Source organism: Puma concolor, chromosome B4 (genome assembly GCF_028749965.1).
Source record: "Puma concolor isolate L17-30 chromosome B4, mPumCon1.1.hap2, whole genome shotgun sequence".
Classification (NCBI taxonomy): Eukaryota; Metazoa; Chordata; class Mammalia; order Carnivora; family Felidae; genus Puma; species Puma concolor.
In genome coordinates this window covers 121,802,771-121,821,259 of record NC_141673.1, presented here as the reverse complement: position 1 = coordinate 121,821,259, position 18,489 = coordinate 121,802,771, and the positions used below count along the sequence as shown (strand labels likewise).

Sequence of the window (18,489 nt, the reverse complement as noted above, 5' to 3'; positions counted from 1 at the left end):
ATGAATTAAAGAGAAAACTCACATGGCCTTTGGTTGACCACCCCCCATCCTGTACTTCGAGAAATATTTAAAGATAATTCCTGCTTCTAATTTACTGCTAATGGAACAAAATGCAAAATAGTTGCAAAGACACAATTTAGGAGATTCACCTGGCCGGGCCCCATTTTCTTAGCTAGGGGATGGGTGTGTGTCTGTGTGTGTCTATATATAATATATGATATATGATATGTGATATGTGATGTGATATGTAATACATAATATATAATATATAATATGTAATACATAATATGTAATACATAATATGTAATATATTGTCTATATATAATGTTATATAATATATGTTATATATAATATATGTTATATATATGTTATATATAATATAATATAATATAATTATGGCTAAGGTTTATTTTAGTAAAAGATACAATTCAGGAACAGCAGGAAAAAAATAGACGTAAGCAAAGGCTATAGAAGTTCACATGGAGGTTTCCTCGTCCCCCCCTCCAGTTCTGCTAGCGTAACAAGGGCTGCAATTTTCTCGTGAGGTAGCTCCACCCGAGGAAGTGCACCTGAATCGTGGGATCTGAATTCATATCGGGAAGTTCCAATTTGAATGACGGTGCATTTCTCGGAGGCCACAAGGAAGTGGCACAACGTGTCTCAACTGCCAAAGGCATCAACCACGTGATCTCTCTCGGGCGAAACTATCCTTTAACAATGAAGAGGGGGAGGTAAAGACATTCCCCAGTGAAGGAACACAAAGAATTACGTTTCAAAAACTGGTTAACGGCCTCCAGGAGAATAAGCTGTGACCGCTGGCAATGCCTTTTCCACTGACAGGAACCATTTGCATCTCTGCTACACACGTTAACTAGCAAATTCTCTCGGGTTGAAACTATTAATTAAGAGTAGATTTTAATTAAGCAGTATCTTTACTGTTTATTAAGTACATTTCAGTTTTCGTAAGTGCAGAACTAAGTACGTTTCTTTAGATAAACTTCAGGTAAGTCTTCGCCCCTGCATGACATGGAAATTCTGTGCTATCTGTATTTTGGTTTGCTTTTTTCCATGTTTTGGGTAATTTTTAAAAAAAATTTTTTAAAGTTTATTTACTTTTGAGAGAGAGACACACACACGGGAGTGTGAACAGGGGAGGGGCGGAGAGAGAGAGGGAGACATAGAATCCAAAGCAGGCTCCAGGCTCTGAGCTGTCAGCACAGAATCCTACGCGGGGCTCGAACTCACAAACCATGAGATCTTGACCTGAGCCGAAGTCGGACGCTTAAGGGACTCGGCCACCCAGGTACCCCTGGGGAATTTTTCTTAAAAATGGTGATGCAGGGGCGCCTGGGTGGCGCAGTCGGTTAAGCGTCCGACTTCAGCCAGGTCACGATCTCGCGGTCCGTGAGTTCGAGCCCCGCGTCAGGCTCTGGGCTGATGGCTCAGAGCCTGGAGCCTCTTTCCGATTCTGTGTCTCCCTCTCTCTCTGACCCTCCCCCGTTCATGCTCTGTCTCTCTCTGTCCCCCAAAAAAAATAAATAAACGTTGAAAAAAAAAATTAAAAAAAAAAAATGGTGATGCAAACTCTTCTTGCTGAAGGGCCCAACTGAAGCAAGAGATGATGTAAGACTGGCTTCGACTCCCTGAGGAAGCAACCTATTTTCTCCCAATTCAATAAATGCTTCTTGCATACCTACTGTGCACCAGACATCTTGCTAAGCAATTATACGGAAGACCAACGTACGATTTTCGTATGTACCAATCAGGCAGTGTTACCTTGAAAGTTAATTTCTCCTGCATAACGTAGAGGCTATAAAACTCCATCCCTGTCATCGAAAATTTGAAAACGGCATATGATGTGGTCATCGAGGTTTAAAATAATCTATTTCTGTGGGGTTCTTTAGATTACTCAGAGCACAGTTGGTGTGGTTCATTTTGTGACGTTGATTGCTGCCGTGTACTCTCAAAGGAAAGGCCGAGGGAAAAAAGAGGAGGAAAAAGTGAAGGAGGAAGAAGAGGTTTCGACATTACCAAAATTGATGGGAGAAGGAAGCCCCGAGAAAGAATGGTATCCTCCCTTCGATCCTGACTTCCGTGTTTACGTGTATGAAGTGACCAAATCAATATTTCCCATAACCAATATTAAGGAACAGATTGAGGTCCTTGCAAGGTAAGTCAGTTGTCTCTGTCTATGCATGCACATTTTCAGTTTCTGAGAAAAAGTTTCTGATGTTAGCGGTTTGCATTTTTTAGCCAGTTTTCAGGTGACTCCGTCATAATAACTGCACCCCACCGCTGACTCTGAAGCAGAAACACAATCAATTGAAAAAACGCTCCATTTCTATTTTACGTCCTATTTCCGCCAAGAATCAGAGCGAGGAGCTGGAAATTGCTTCAAGAAAAATGCCTTTGCTTTTGTCATTTTCTCCAGCGAAACCACTAAAGCCATCCTTCAATGTGATCCTAAGGAATGAATCAAGTGTGAAAATTAAATGACTCCGTAGGTAGATGGGGTGCTCACAATTTAAAGGAATCGTATTGTGAATTATTTGTAGACTCAAAAATTATGTTCTAATACAAACAACCATCACTGATTTTTATGTCCTATGTCTGATATTTTGCACTGCGCGTTGCTCTAACGTGGGGGTGTGAGTGTTCTGAGGGATGGCTATTTGGGCAGGCTCAACACCCTGCAGACGCCAGTGAGGCTGCCTTCTTTTCCTTAAAAAAAATTTTTTTTAATGTTCATTTATTTTTGAGAGAAAGAGAGACACACAGCAGGAGCGGGGAGGGGGCAGAGATCAAGGGAGACACGGAATCCGAGGCAGGCTCCAGGCTCCGAGCTGTCAGCACAGAGCCTGACGCTGGGCTCGAACTCATGAACTGTGAGATCGTGGCCTGAGCCGAAGTCGGACGCCCAACCGACTGAGCCACCCAGGCGCCCCCGATCCTGCCTTCTTAATTGGAGCATTTAGTGTGAGTCCGCTAAGAGAAACCTGAGAACTTGACGTGGTAGCTGTGAGGGGTTAGGAATCACTTCAAGTGGAGGGTGGCCTTCGCCACTGGCACCAAGAAGGAGCAGGTGAGTTAGGTGAGCAGGTGGATCCTGCAACAGCTGGGGCCTCCGCGGGAGCTCGTACCCTCTCCAAGTTGAAGTGCACTGCACTCATCAAACCTGGATGTGACAACCGCAAGAAACAACAGCCGCCAGATCATTGACTTCTCGTCAGCCAGAACCGGAAGAGAACATTTTTGGCTGCTGGCGTTTTTTCGGGTGTCCTTGAGAAGTGATGACTCAAGCAGAACTCTGATCTAGCTCATTTCAGCATTTGCCAGACGCCCTCGTGCTTTGTTCCTATCGGGAATACTTTTCATCACTCCCAAATAATTGTGGGTTTTTCGTTGTTTTTTTTTTTTTAAACCTGAGCCTGCACCAGGACGGGGATGCTGAGATTTGCCCCCGAGCTGCTGGTCCCCAACACTGAGCACGGTCTGCCTGGCTGGGTCGTGCGACAGCTTTCTCCCCCACCTTTCCTCCTGTTTTCGGCCGTTGTTCTTCCTCGCTTGGTTCTCTGCACAGCAAGACGAAAGTTTTTCTTAAAATGTGCAACTCTGCCTCTACTCCAAGATGCGGTATAGCCTTAGTTGACAGAGGATTTTTGTAGACGTGTTTACTGACCTCTTCAGGGAGAGCCTCCAATGAGGAGAAACCCCCGGGCACATCCATTCCAACTCTTCACCCAACTTATTTTGTCTTCTGCCTTCTTCCTCTCTTCCTCTCACTTTAGTGTTACCTAAACGCCATCTTTCTCTAAATCAAAAAAAAAATTTAATCAAATATATCTATATTTTTAAGGTTATGTTTTTATTTTGAGAGAGAGAGAGAGAGAGAGAGCCCCACCAGGGCAGGGGTAGAGGGGGGGGGGGGAGAGAGAGACAGAAACCCAAGCAGGCTCTGCGCTATCAGTGCTCAGAGCCCAATGCAGGGCTCAAACCCATGAACTGTGGGACCGTGACCTGAGCAGAAAACCAGGAGTCAGACGCTTGACCGACTGAGCCACCCAGGCGCCCCCCAAAATAATAAAATTTAACAGGGAAAAATTAGAAAACTTGAAAATATTTGGGGATCCAAAGGAAAAAATTCCAATGTGTGCATGTTATCTCTAAGTTCAAAGTCGTTAAAAGAAGGACCGTGTATGTTAGCACGATGCCTTGGATTTCAGATTGAAGCATTTGTGAGTCTTTTGTCAAGGGCAAGGTAAAGCTTTAAAACTGTGTTGATAGGAACTTTGTGTGATATGATTTGTTTCTTGTTATAAATACTGCGAAGATTAGCATTCATTTCTTCCTTTGTGTTGAATGAAATTGTGAGAGTTTCAGTCTCTATATGATAGTTTGAATACAGTGAGCCTAATGTTAACCCACTTATAGTAAGTTTAAAAAGTAAAGCAAATAAGAAAGCCAGAGGAAATGCAGCTTTTACACATACAACTGTACGTAGAGTTACACCCAAAGCATCTAAAATGGGATATGAAACTCGATTGATTTGATCTCAATGTCATTGACACAGGTACGTGGCAGAAAAAATGGGAGGTAAAATGTCAAAGGAGAAACTCCATAATTTCAGCTGGGAACTCCATATCAGTGAACTAAAATTTCAACTTAAATCCAATGTTGTGCCAATTGGACAGATCAAAAAAGGAATCTTCTATCATCGAGCGTTGCTTTTCAAGGTATTTGAGATATTTTGCCTCATTTGCCTTTAGATAAAAATGTTTGTCTTTCTCATAATAGTGTGAGCCACTTGCTCACATTTAACTGGCTAATATTAATCCTGCCACCTAGATTTACTTATTTGTGTGTGTGTGTATACACACACTTATTTTTGTGTGTGTACACGCACACACACACACACACACACACACACACACACGCACACACGCGTATATATTTGTCAGACTACCGGAAGCACATTCATTCAATATTTATCATACACCTACTACAGGTCAAGGGCTCTTCTAAGGTCTGGGAATATGGATCTCCTAAAGCGATAGCCCCTGCATACACACAAGGGCTAGACTTGTGGGTTCTCAGGTGATGTCAGGGAAAGTTTCAGGGGAGGAAGTGATGTGTAGCCTGAGTATTAGAGAATACGTAGGATTTCATCGGGTAAAGAAGGAAGACAAGAACATTCTAAACAAAGCAAACATTTTATACAAGATGACAGGAATGAGAGTCCATGGTCGACTTGAGGAATGTAGCATAGTTTGTCTGGAAAAAGGAAAGAGGACGGGTCAGATGCAGCTAAAGGGCCAGAGTATAAAGCTCCATGTGAGTTTGCACTTGATCTAAAATCTATGAGTGGCCACTGAAAGTTGTTAAGGGGAGAGCATGATTTAAAAAATACTTATATAGGGGCACCTGGGTGGCTTGGTCGGTTAAGCGTCCGACTTCCGCTCAGGTCATGATCTCACGGTCCGTGAGTTCGAGCCCCGCTTCGGGCTTTGTGCTGACAGCTCAGAGCCTGGAGCCTGTTTCAGATTCTGTGTCTCCCTCTCTCTCTGCCCCTCCCCTGTTCATGCTCTGTCTCTCTCCGTCTCAAAAATAAATAAACGTTAAAAAAATTTTTTTTAAATAAATCAATCAATAAATAAAAAATACATATATGTGTATATATATGTATCTATATGTATATATTTCAAGTTTATTTATTTTTAGAGAGAATGAGCAAGTGGAGGCGGGGGGAGTAGAGAGAGAGGGAGAGAGAGAGAATCCCAAGCAGTCTCCACACTGTCAGTGCAGAGCCGGATGCGGGGCTTGAACCCACGAACCATGAGAACGTGACCTGAGCCAAAGTCACTTAACCAACTGAACCACCCAGGTACCCCGCAGTAACGTGATTCTGAAAGACCATTCAGGCGGCCGAATGGGGAATGAATTAGAGCAGGGGCAGGACTGGAGACAGGAGGACCAGTTGGAAGGTCAGTGGAGCAAGAAATACAGGTGACCTCTACTAAAGCCATAGCCATAGCCATGGCCGTGAGGATGTGAAAGGAGTTGTGAACTTACAGAGAGATTTAAGAGCTAAATGGAAAGCAATTGGTGTCTCCCTAGGTGCGGTGTGAGGGACTGCATGAAAAGAACAAGAAGATTTACAGGCTCTGGGCGGGGCAACTGTTAATGTTGGCGTCGTTCACTGAGGGGGACACGAGAGAAGGGTCAGGTTCACGAAAGAGGGGGTAATTTTTTTTCCTCCATTGTATCAAGCGTCTGGAATATAATAAGAGCTGCAAAAATGGTTTCTGAACCGTAGACTGAATGTATACAATTCCTACCTCCTCCCAAATACCTACAAACCTCTTTACATCCATGTGTATCTTGCCTCCAGCTCCAAGCTAATTCTATATATAATTGGAGGGCCAACTTTCCCTAGTTTCTTTTTTTCCTTAAGTTTTATTTATTTTGAGAGAGAGAGAGAGCGAGGGAGAGCGTGTGAGGGAGGGGCAGAGAGAATGGGAGAGGGAGAACCCAAGCGGGCTCCACTCCATCAATGTAGAGCCCAACTCGGGGCTTGAACCCACAAACTGTGAGATCATGACCCAAGCCAAAACCGAGAGAGAACGGGACACTTAACCAACGGAGCTCCCCTTGTGCTCCCCAATCTTCCTTATTTTCTTGGATTTCTTGCTCTAGCAAATTCTTCTCTTCTGCCTTAAGTCTCTTTCTCTCTCTGTTTCTCCTTTAAAATCTAAACTTAAGTCTACAATATTTAAAGAGGAAATATAAATCTTTTCTCGGAATAACTACAACTATTCCTGTAGCTCCTATCATCATGACCACCACCATTTTGAGCCACGTGACAGACACTTGGTTAATGCAATTGTGAAAACTCTCAAAAATACCAAAAGTCGAAATGACGATCCTTGTTTGAAAGACAAGAAAACTGAACTGAGAGAGGGGATTTAACCCAAGGTCAGCGAGAGGCACAGCTCGACTCTGAACCCGTGTCTATCTGAATCAAACCTACCATATTTTTTCTATCTAGATAATTCCCAGTCTTGGTCAAAATTCAGAGTCATCTCGGTACCTTGTCCCTCTTTGGCTCACCTCATTCTTCTTCAGGCCACTGCGGTCTCTCGCCTTGGCTCCCTCTCAGGAAGAACCACAGGAATCTATTGTCTGTCTTACTTGGTATGCCAAAGACTTTGTCACTCGTCCTTCTTATTCCCTGACACCACTCTTGAGTAACTTTTGTTCTCTCTTTCCACCTCATCTCAGTCTCCTCTGGTGACCTCTTTCCTCCAACGCTCTTTTAAGTGTTGGGGTCCCACAATGTTCCAACACAGACTCTTCTCCCTTCTCACTTTATGTACTTCATGTGGTGAGGTCATGCTCTCACGTGGCCTTAAATACTAACTGAATGCCGCGGGTGTCCAGATTCTTCCCTCTGTCCCCCAAACCTCTCCTGATTCCACATCCGTGTGCCTCTTTACCCTCCAGGCTGCACCTGAGTGTCTCACAGGCACTGTATTAGTGTGATCATCTGCTCAAACAAAATACCGTACATTGGGGGGCCTAACCAATAAATAGTTATTTCTCACGATAATGGAGGCTGAGAAGTCTAAGCTCAAGGTGAGAACGGAGCCAGCGTCTGGTGAAGACCCTCTTCCTGGTTTCCAGTGGCCACTTTCTTCCTTTGCTCTCACAGGATAGATGAACCGGGGGCTCTGGTCTCTTCCTCCTCCTACAAGCCCTCCCAATACCTCCACACTGGGGGTCAAGGCTTCAACAGATGAGTTGGGGCGGAGGAGACATAAACATTCAGTCCGTAGCACTATGCCAGACCGGATCCATTACCCTCACACCTCGGTTGAGCCATCCAATTCATCATTATCCTGATCTTTCCCACCGCTGACATCCCAACCACTGATAAATACCCACTGATAAAATCTCTTACCCTCTACCTCCGTAAATCATTCACTCCTCTGAATACTCTTCATCTACCCCACTTTCTTCCAGTTTGTTGCCTCCTTTTTGGTTTCGCTTTCCCACCCCAGCCGCCTAGAGAAATCATCCATAGACCTTAGAATTCGCTCACTAACTTCCCTCATCTTCTTGACCACATCCTTCCTCTCCCCTGCCTCGCCGGTCCGCCCTGGGCCAGTCTGATGGCTTGCCCTTTCCACTGTGCCACCCAGGCTGTGGAACAGGACAGTGGGGGGACGCCACAGCCACCTCAGGGTGCCCAACTCAGGTGGACATTCAGGTGTCACCCTTTTCCGTCTCCTGGTCACAGGCTTTTCTCTTTTTTCCTCAGCAGCTGTGCCCCACATCTGTCTTTCCTCCTCTAACACTTTTCATCTCTACCTCTTTCTCTGAGCAGACAACCTTGTTTCCCACCTCACAAAGAAAATCCAGACTTTCAGATGAGAACTCATTCAACTCAGTGGGAGGCAGCGTCGCCCTGAGGTTAGGACTCAGACTCTGGAGACAGATCCCCTGCCTTCCACGTTAGGTCACCACTTACTGTGACCTCCTTGGGGAAAATTATCTGACCTTGGTTTTACTCTCCATAAAATGGGAAATGCAGTAGTATCTATTTCACCGGATTATTGTGATGATTTAAAGTGCCTTGCCGTGGAGTTTAAGAGATCAGTAACCATTATTTTGGAAAGCATGTTTATTTTTGGCTCTCTACCCCGCAAGACAGTGAATGTAAGAGGATTCTGGTACCAATTCCAATGGGGGAGGGGTGGCGGGGATCGGGGTGGGCAGTTTCTATACATTCAGGTAATCCTCCGACCTCAGCTGGGTCAGTTCAACTCGATTCTGACACTACCTGCCTGGAGATGATGTCAGATCCCACAGGTTAAGGGCTCAGTCCTACAAGACTGTCCCCTCCCGGCCACACACGCTTCAGCCACCCGTCACAAGCCCAGGTTGTCATCTGTGCCTCTGACCAACAGATTGGAGGTTCCCCTGGACACAGCCCCCTCAGGGTTGATTAATTTGTTAGAGCGGCTCCCAGAACTCAGACACATTTTCCTGACTTGATCGGCAGTTTATTAGAAAAGGATGTAACTCAGGAACAGCCAGATGGAAGAATTGCATGAAGAATGGTATGGGGTTGGGGCGCCTGGGTGGCTCAGTCGGTTGAGCGTCCGACTTCGGCTCAGGTCACGATCTCGCAGTTTGTGGGTTCGAGCCCCGCGTCGGGCTCTGTGCTGACAGCTCGGAGCCTGGAGCCTGCTTCGGATTCTGTGTCTCCCTCTCTCTCTGCCCCTCCCCCACTCATGCTCTGTCTCTCTCTCTCTCTCTCTGTCAAAAATAAATAAACATTAAAAAAAAAAAAAAAAAAGAATGGTATGGGGAGAGGGCTTGGAGCCTCCATGTCCCCTCCAGGCACACCACTCTCCCCAATCTCCATGTGGTCACCAACCCGGCACTTCTCCAGAACCTCTCCTTTTGGATTTTTATAGAGGCTTCATTACATAGTCATGATTGATGAAGTCATTGGCCACCGGGGGCTGATTCAACCTGCAACCCCCTCCCCTCCCCAGAGGTCAGGAGGTGGAGCTGAAAGTTCTAACCCTCCAGTCGCAAGATTGGTTCGCCTGCCAAACCATCCCCACCCTTGGGGGTGGTCCAAAAGCCACCTCATTAAGAAAAGACACTTTTATGGTGCTCATCACTTAGGAAATCCCAAGGGTTTAGGAGTTCTGTGCGGAAACGGGCGAAGACCAAACGTGTATTTCGTATCATAAATGACAACACCACAGAGTGCCATACATTTGGATACTGTCACGTGAGAGTTGACGGTTTCCCAGGCAGGCTCAGCCTAGATAGGAGGTAAGGCCCGAAGAATGACGACCATGTGTTAATCGTCTTGGTCCACCCAAGATCGCCTGGTGCCATCACGACACAGTACGTAATCAGTGAGTCACATGAATATATAAACAGGTGATTAAAACAACGCGATTCCTGCCTCCTCTGGCTAGGAGCATTTATTGAGCACCTGCTCTGTGCGGGGCTCACAGCCCTAAGCACTTGACACGTTTTAATCCACTTCATCCTTACAACCTGCTAAGCAGGAGGCTCTACCGTTATCCCCATTTCCCAGACGAAGAAACGGAAGCACAGAGAGGCTGAGCCCTTTGTTTGCGGTGACAGCAGCCAGGGAGCGGCTGAGCCGAAATTCAAACCCACGCAAGTCTGAGCCAGCTCTCTCAATCCATCATGATGTGGCAAAGAAGTTTCCAGATTATTATTTTTTAACGTTTGCTTATTAATTTGAGAGGGACAGAGAGGGAGATGGAGAGTGTGAGCAGGGGAGGAGCAGAGAGAGAGGGAGACGCAGAATCTGAAACAGGCTCCAGGCTCTGAGCTGTCAGCACAGGGTCCAACGTGGGGCTCGTACCCACCTTACGGTGAGATCGTGACCTGGTCAAGAATCGGATGCTTCACCAACTGAGTCACCCGGGCGCCCCAGTTTCCAGATTATTTTGAAGGTACTTTGTAAATAACCTCAAAACCGGGACGAACTGAAGAGACCACTTCCAAGGAACATTACACAACTCAGGAAGTGGCAGCAGGCAGCCCCAGCAGAGCAGGACCGTCCCCGGCCAACCAGCTCCTCCTGCTCACGGCACGATTTCCATCACACAGAACAAATCGGCAAGAAATAGGTTCCCACCAATTTGATCCCTCCATTCAATCCCACTGCATATCACACCCCCAGAGCAGCCTAGAAGCATGGAAAGATTGATGGATGCACTAGCGTTGAAAACCCGCGGAATAGCTTTTCTCCAATGACGTTATCAATCTTGTGCTGATACAATGCCGTGTAACTGCCTGAAAAATGTCACTTCCCAGCAGGACCTACACAGAGATTTTTGAGGCTACAGGATCTCGAGGAAGAAGGGAACTTGTCACATTGTATTGGCTCCTATCACAATATTCCACGTGTTTTTTGTTTTTTTTTTTTCTTCTAGCCTCCTTTCTAAGCACTTCTTTGCAAGAGTTGTAGATTTCACCTTCAACAAGATGGGTCTTAGAGCTCAGGATTTTTTTTCTCCCCTCCTCTCCCTCCTCACTTTTGGTCGATCTTGTGTTTTCTCCCACAGGCTCTGGCTGATAAAATTGGCATCGGCTGCTCTCTGGTTCGTGGGGAGTATGGCAGAGCTTGGAATGAAGTTCAGTTGATGAATGAATCTCGTAAGGGACTGATCGGGGCTCTCCCTCCTCCTGAGGTCTACATAGTTGACCTCATGTTCCATCCAGGCCGGCTGATGAAGTTAAGGAGTAGAGAGGCAGATCTTTACAGATACCTCTAAACGATCAAATGACCAAACAGGGGTTCACCGGAGAAGTTCATTAGATACGCTTTCTCTGAAGTTCACCAATTGGTTTTATTTCTTTAAATAAAAGTATGAGAAATGTTCTTTCTCTCTGCGTAGAAATGAGGACACTGGGATTGAACTTGGTTGTGTTTCTGATTTCAGTCACTTTTGTAAAGTAGGATTATTGATAGTCCGAACATTTCTAGATTGATTTTAGTACTACAAATTCCTTTCTAAAAATTTGTGTTCATATTTTTTAAAGTGTATGTCTGTTAAGAACACCATTTAATATCCTTCACTGACCCAAAAATCTTTCTCAAACCTGTTCCCGTGAACTGTTTGTCTTCTGTCCTGTCTCGGATTACTTGAAACTATACCTCCAGTTCAAAACAATTCTGATGTCCTTTTACACGTTTAATGCTGGGTCACGAAAAGAGTACTTTAAATGTATTTAGCTTAAAAATTCTTTCTTTAGAAACTTTTAAATGTAGAAATCGAGTCAATCTTTGTCAGAAATTGTGTTTTCGGTATTCAGAACAAAATGGGGAACAGACACACATTTCAAATGATGAATAAAAACTAGTAATGGGATGACTCTCATCAAATATATGTATCTTAGTCTGGCTTTGAGTCTCACGTTTATTGTAACCGTTTTACTCGAAGGTTTTTAAAAGTCAGCTTGATTTCAGAAGTGAAGGCTGAGATGATTCTGTATGAACCGATGTGTAACTTCAAAGAATTTGTATTTCCTTATTTCAAAATAAAGCTCTTTATATCAAATGGTGGGGTAATTACATTTATCATGCCATTTCATGAACTGGAGCATAGATTATAGGATGCAAACCCGTCTAAGCATTTTCAAGTCTGTTTTGATCCAGAACGCATTTAAAGTGGATTACAGAGATATATAAGATGTAACAAGGTAAAAATAAATGAAAAACAGGCCTAAGTGTCGGAAAGAAAGTTCACCGGGGCCAGGAATAAGCTTAGAATTCAAACGCATCCATGAAAATCCCATGCATTTGTTAGCAGTGGGTGAAAATTTGACGCTAAGCTCTCCAGCAGACAATGCAGAGGGAAATGCTATCAGTTACATGATTTATAATAGGGTCCGCTCGCTAAAAGCACAAAGCGGTTTCTCAGGAGGAACAAAGACCAGGGAATTTCCTCTTTGGGAGTTTCATACAGATGACAAATGTAATATAGAAAATAACATCTTTGAAAAACAACCTCCTAGTAAGTTCTGAAAAGGGTTTTCGTAGGCGATGGCCTAACATCAAAATGGATTCCATTCAGAGTCCCTGTGCTATGGTCCAGGTAGACATTACATTTTCCAGCCTGGTACAGGCCAAGGGTTGCCCCCCTCTCCCCTTTTTTTCATCTTTGAAACATTTGTGTATAATGTCTCTCTCAGCGAGGCTCTAGGTAATTACTGAACAGGAATGAGTTTCAATTATATTTTCAGACAGTTCTTTGAAGTTTATCTATTTCGTGTTACCACGAGACAATACATTCACAATAGCCACACACGGCATAAAATACCTAGAAATAGATTTAATAAGAAATACACAAGAAAAACTATAAAATTTTAACGAGATCTGAATTAATGAAGATACACGCCATTTTCCTTGATGGAAACTCAGCAGTACAAAGATTTTAATGCTTCCCATATTAATATACGCATTTAGGATCTCATTTAGAATCCCGACACATTTTCTTTTCTGGAAACTGACAAATAGCAAACTTTATCTGGAGGAATGAGTGCATATGCATGCCAATAATATTTGAAAGTAAAAAAAGAAAGAATTGGTTTCATCATATACCAGGACATATATTAAAAGGCAGTAATAGGGGCGCCTGGGTGGCTCAGCCGGTTGGGCATCCGACTTCGGCTCAGGTCACGATCTCACGGTCCGTGAGTTCGAGCCCCGCGTCGGGCTCTGGGCTGATGGCTCAGAGCCTGGAGCCTGCTTCTGATTCTGTGTCTCCCTCTCTCTCTGCCCCTCCCCCGTTCATGCTCTGTCTCTCTCTGTCCCAAAAATAAATAAACGGTAAAAAAAAAAAAAAAAATTTTAAAAAAAGTGTTGCCACTGCCATTAAAAAAAAAAAAGGCAGTAATAAATTAGTATGGTATGGACATAAAAATAGAAAAATATTAAGAGTACAGACACAGATACATATATATATGTATATATATATACGTATATACATACATATATATATATATAGATTTAGTATTGATAAAAATCGCTTTTCCACCAGGAACAGGGCACAGTGATAGCCTATTCAGTAAGTGACAATGGGAATAATTTTCCCAAGGGAAGATCCTTTCTATAATGACAGATAAATGAGAAGCCACAGAAGAAAATATCTGACAAGTTTGGCTCCGTAAATCTTTCAAATTCCTGTGTGGAAAAATACAGCATCAGCAAAAATATTTCTGTTCAGCAAAATAAAATGTAAGCAAAATCATAGGGAGTAAAATATTTGCAGCATATGTATCAGACATCATGTCAGTGTCCTTAACAAACAAAGAGCTTCTATAAACCAATGAGCAAAAGATAATCCACTCGGAGAATAGTCAAAGACAACGGTGTTTAAGTAGGGACATCCATACAGTGGTAATAAACAGTCGCCAGATCTCAGTAGCCTGTCCGTTGTCGTATTACATGTCAAACACAGGTCAGTAAAGGAGGCTCTGTTTTCACACAGTCACCGAAGGACCCACGCTGACAGCAGCCCTTCTGCTTTATAGCAGTATGACCCAGAACACATGACTGTCTAAGCCACTGCAGTGGGGGCAGAAAGTGCTGAGGATCTCTTTCAGGAATTAGGTGCTTTGGGCTGAAATAACAGGTTATTTGGTCAGAACTAGACCCAGGAAATATGGGGAAATATATGGAACCAAGGAGATGTGAGTTGGAATCCTACTCTGTCACTTAAAAGCTGTGAATACCCCACAGGTGTTGTGGTTGTGAGGTTTCAAAACAATGTATTATAAAGTAGCGTGTTGTTCTCTTCTGGAGGTCAAAGCATTTCATTAAAATTAATACCTAACTTTTAAAAGCAGCTATTAATTGAATACAGAAATGGACAGGTAAATAGAATCCTCTCCCCAGGCTTCCCTCCCCGGCTCTTGAGCAGGTATCCTAAATGAGGATTCGAGTCTACACTGCACTTTTATGAAGTACACATCAGATTTCAAATGCACTAATTCCTTGTCAAAGAAGCACCATTGTCGTCCATGAAAAATACTTTTCCAGATGCTCAAAATACTATGCGAAGTCAAATGGATACTGACCTTTTCTTTTTATTGCCACAGAATTCTTCAAATATGGTAACTTGTTTCTCAACAAGATTATCACCATGATATTCCTCTGCAGAAGGTGTAATCTGGAGATACGATGCATCAGGAGATGATGGTGTGTTTTCCTTTAGAACTCTCGATTTATTTTAAATTTTTTAATGTTTTTATTTTTGAGAGAAAGAGAGAGAGACACAGAGACACAGAGAGAAAGAGACAGAGCATGACTAGGAGAGGGGCAGAGAGAGAGGGAGACAACAGAATCCAAAGCAGGCTCCAGGCTCTGAGCCATCAGCACAGAGCCCGATGCGGGCTGAACTCCCGGACCGTGAGATCATGACCTGAGCTGAGGTCGGACGTTTCACCCACTGAGCCACCCAGGCGCCCCTCCTTTAGAACTCTTCAAAGAAACGCTGTAATACATATACTAGTTGCTTTCTTTCTTTTCCTAACTCAGCACTAATAAGGTAGGATAAACAGGCTCTATGAAAATTACATGGAAAATATCACTGCTTGGGGTGTAATCTTAAAGCAATACAATAGTAACAAATCACTTATCTACAATTTAGTATTTAAAAGTACTAGTCTTTAAAATTACCTGAATATTTTTATATTGATAACTAGCAAAAGCTTTGCTTGGGCTTATACTCTTAAAACCCTGAATATAATTATTTTAATAATAAAAGTGGACCTGACTTCAAAAGACAGCCATCAAAGTGTGAGATGGGAATATATTAATATAATGAATTCAAATAAGGCTCTCACGGAACTCAGGCTGTACAGGAGACCTGTACTGATCTGCCAATAAACAACCCACAAATAACCATTTTTAAAATATTAAGTATTGTTGGAAAGGGTAAAGAAATTCTGCTGTGATTTTACTAATGAATTCAATAGGCCCTTATTATCGAGAAGCAATATAATAGCGGGGGTAAAGGCCCAGATTTTCGGGTCAGAGCTGAAGTTAAGTTGTGCGTCTTTTTCTACCTGTGTGACCTGGACAAAGTTACTCAACCTCTCTGTTCCTCAGTTTACTCTTTTGGAAAATGGGGAGACACAATAACAAATATGTGCATATTGTTTCCTATGCGTCAAGAGAAGCTAAGTAACTTATCCAAAAATCACTCGGCTAAGAAGCAGCAAAGTTTTAAATTTGAACCTGATTTGTTTCCAGAGGCTGTGCTCCCAATAGTATGTGCCTAATGATCCCGCTGTTCAGTTGAAAGGCGACCGTGGTGCAAATGACCGATGTGTGTGTGATTAGGGGCAGGAAGGGGTGTGGATATGGGAGTACACGCCCGCGTGTGCGTGCGTGTGTGTACGTGGGTGTGTTTATAGCTCGTTTTCCTCACATTGCTCACACAGTGTTCTGTTCACACCTCTTCCTTTAGCACATTTTGAGGGAATTCTTTATTCTATTTGGCTCCCGGGCCGGTCCGTCAACCCTCACTTCCAGTGACGTGCATTTTGAGGGTATGGACAGGCAAGCAGTTATGCTTTACCTCACTTAGTCTCCGAGCACCTGGCTAAAAATTTAAGGGAGACGCTCACGCTGGCATTTTGTCTTCCTTGGTTTCTTTAGGCTGTAAGATGGACCTACTCGATGTTAATCCAATGGACCCCAGAGCAGTGGCCTTAGTTTTCTACAAGGATGAGGACAAACGTGGCCCGTCTAGGAAAGAAATGTTCCTAACTTCTGGAGGGTCAAGGGTCTGAGGGTTTACTCCAGGGGCAAGCTAACTGCCACAGTTTCTTGGCTGCTGGCATCAGACATGAGACTCCTGGGTCAAAGACAAAGGACTTCGTTACTCACCGCACAGCAAGCAGCATGAGCCAAGCACAGTGTGTCCGTTCTCTCTGCTCCCAAGTCTCGTGGGGACGACCTGGATAGACCCAGACGCATGCCGGCAAGTGCAGCGGATTGTGCGTCGGGAGAGGGACCTTGCTCTTACAGAACCCAGTCTTCTGTAATGGGCAGTAAGCATAGCCGCCCTTTCACCAGAGGGAGACGCTATCTCTATCTTCCCAGGCTGTGTGCCAACATCCTTGAAAAGAGAGTCAAGGCAGAACAAAGGCAGTCAGGAAGCCTCTGAGTGTAAGACATGCAGAAACAAAGGAGAGTCACGGAGAATTCTCTCCCAGGCACTTGATCAATTCTTACGGTATAAAAGGCGTTATGGAATTTCTTATCTATAAAATAGAGAGATAGTCGACACATGGTTATGGAAACCTACCCTAGACATTATCTCTATAGTTATATATATATGTTTTTTTAAATTTTTTTAAGTTTATTTGTTTTTGAGAGGAGAGAGAGTGCGAATGGGGGAGGCACAGAGAGAGAGAAAGAGAGGCAGAGAGAGAGAGAGAGGGAGAGAGAGAGAATTTCAAGCAGGCTCCGCGCTGTTAGCACAGAGCCGGATGCGGGGCTCGAACTCGCGAACGGTGAGACCGTGACCGGAGCCAAAACCAAGAGTCGGACACTTAACCGACTGAGCCGCTCAGACACCCTGAGATACACCCCTTTATAACATTTTATATAAATACATAAAACTTTATTATGTACCTGTAATTGTATATCAGCTCAATGACTTATATATCAGCTCGATGACTCGTGAGTCCAATTTTCTTTCTAAAGGAGTGTTGGTGAGAGAGTGTGGTAGTTATCCTCCGTATCATCCCCCCTAATCTTTTGTTTACAAGTTCAAATTCAGAGAAGCCTCACTTTCTCCCCTGAGCTTCCCCGGATGCCTTTTGCTCTTCTGATGACCTCTATAACGCTGTCTTTGGCACTCACTCTGGCTTTTCCCTGTATGCCCACTGCCTGGGCCCACCATTTTCGTAAACCAAGTAAACATCAGGTACTGTTTCCGAGCAACAGAGAAACTTGGGAGTCAGAGGAACTTGGGTGTGAGCCCTCCTTCTACCATTCTCAACTGTGGGATGTTGAGCAAATGTTTTGGTTTTCTTGTCTTTAAAATGAGGATGTAATAGGGATGCCTGGGCGACACAGTCGGTTAAGCATCCGACTCTTGGTCCGGGCTCAGGTCATGATCTCAAGGTTTCATGAGTTCCAGCCCCACAGCAGGCTCTGCCCCGACAGTGCTGTGGAGGCTGCTTGGGATTCTCTCTCTCTCTTCCTCTCTCTCTCTCTGCCCCTCCTCGATTGTATGCTCCGCCTCTCTCTCTCTCAAAATAAATAAACTTAAAAAATTTTTAAATGAGGATGTAATAACACCAGCGACCTCACCAGGTTGCCCTGCGGAAGAAATAATAAGAAAGTGCCTGTAACTTGCACAGTGCAGGGCCAAACACGGTAAGCAGACAACTGTTAGCTATTATGCTTTGATCTCTCCCAACGAAACGGGAGATTATTTCGCGTCTGGCAAACACCTTACTGGCAGATTTACTAGCACGAGATGAGGTGAGCGATATTTGTTGACTGTCTTGATGCCTGAAACGAGCTGACTTTAAAAACTAAAAATGGGCTTTTCACCTGTTTTCATTTTCCCCTGGATACTTTCGAAAATAGCGGTGTGGTCAGGAGGAGTACTCTCATTTCCAGGCAAAATGCCTTCTCCCCTTCGGTGCAGGGGAGGCAATGACCGCACAGCCGCTTGTGAATTTGTGCAACAGGAAGTGAAAATTCAGAAAGGCTCGCGGTCTTTGGAGAGGACGCCCCCCCACACCATCGTCATCACGCATGCGTGCATCCCCACGTAACCCGCCCCTTGCCTACCCGCAGGATGCAGCCTGTCGTGGCTGCTTCGTTAGGCGAGAACAGAGCGTGGCTTCCACGGCTTAATGACTTTGTTTTGCTGCTTGGCCCAGCTCGTCTGCGACTGCGAG

The 18,489-nt window shown here is 44.2% G+C and overlaps 1 protein-coding gene across 15 annotated transcripts in view; it reads left to right on the top strand.

Moving 5' to 3' along the window:
- Positions 1-11,440, top strand: part of ARMC3 (armadillo repeat containing 3) — a 102,432-nt gene extending 90,992 nt beyond the window's left edge. For 10 of the 15 annotated variants that reach the window (XM_086714760.1, XM_086714757.1, XM_086714756.1 and 7 more), the window contains 3 exons: positions 1,970-2,170; positions 4,571-4,733; positions 11,124-11,440. In XM_086714760.1, coding sequence (XP_086570886.1) covers positions 1,970-2,170; positions 4,571-4,733; positions 11,124-11,333 — 574 coding nt within the window. In that variant the 3' untranslated portion in view covers positions 11,334-11,440. Of the gene's footprint in view, positions 1-1,904; positions 2,171-2,253; positions 2,595-4,570; positions 4,734-11,123 lie in introns of those variants that run through there. The other 5 variants (XM_086714766.1, XM_086714761.1, XM_086714763.1 and 2 more) reach the window with 4 other exon arrangements.
- Positions 11,441-18,489: the final 7,049 nt, after the last annotated feature.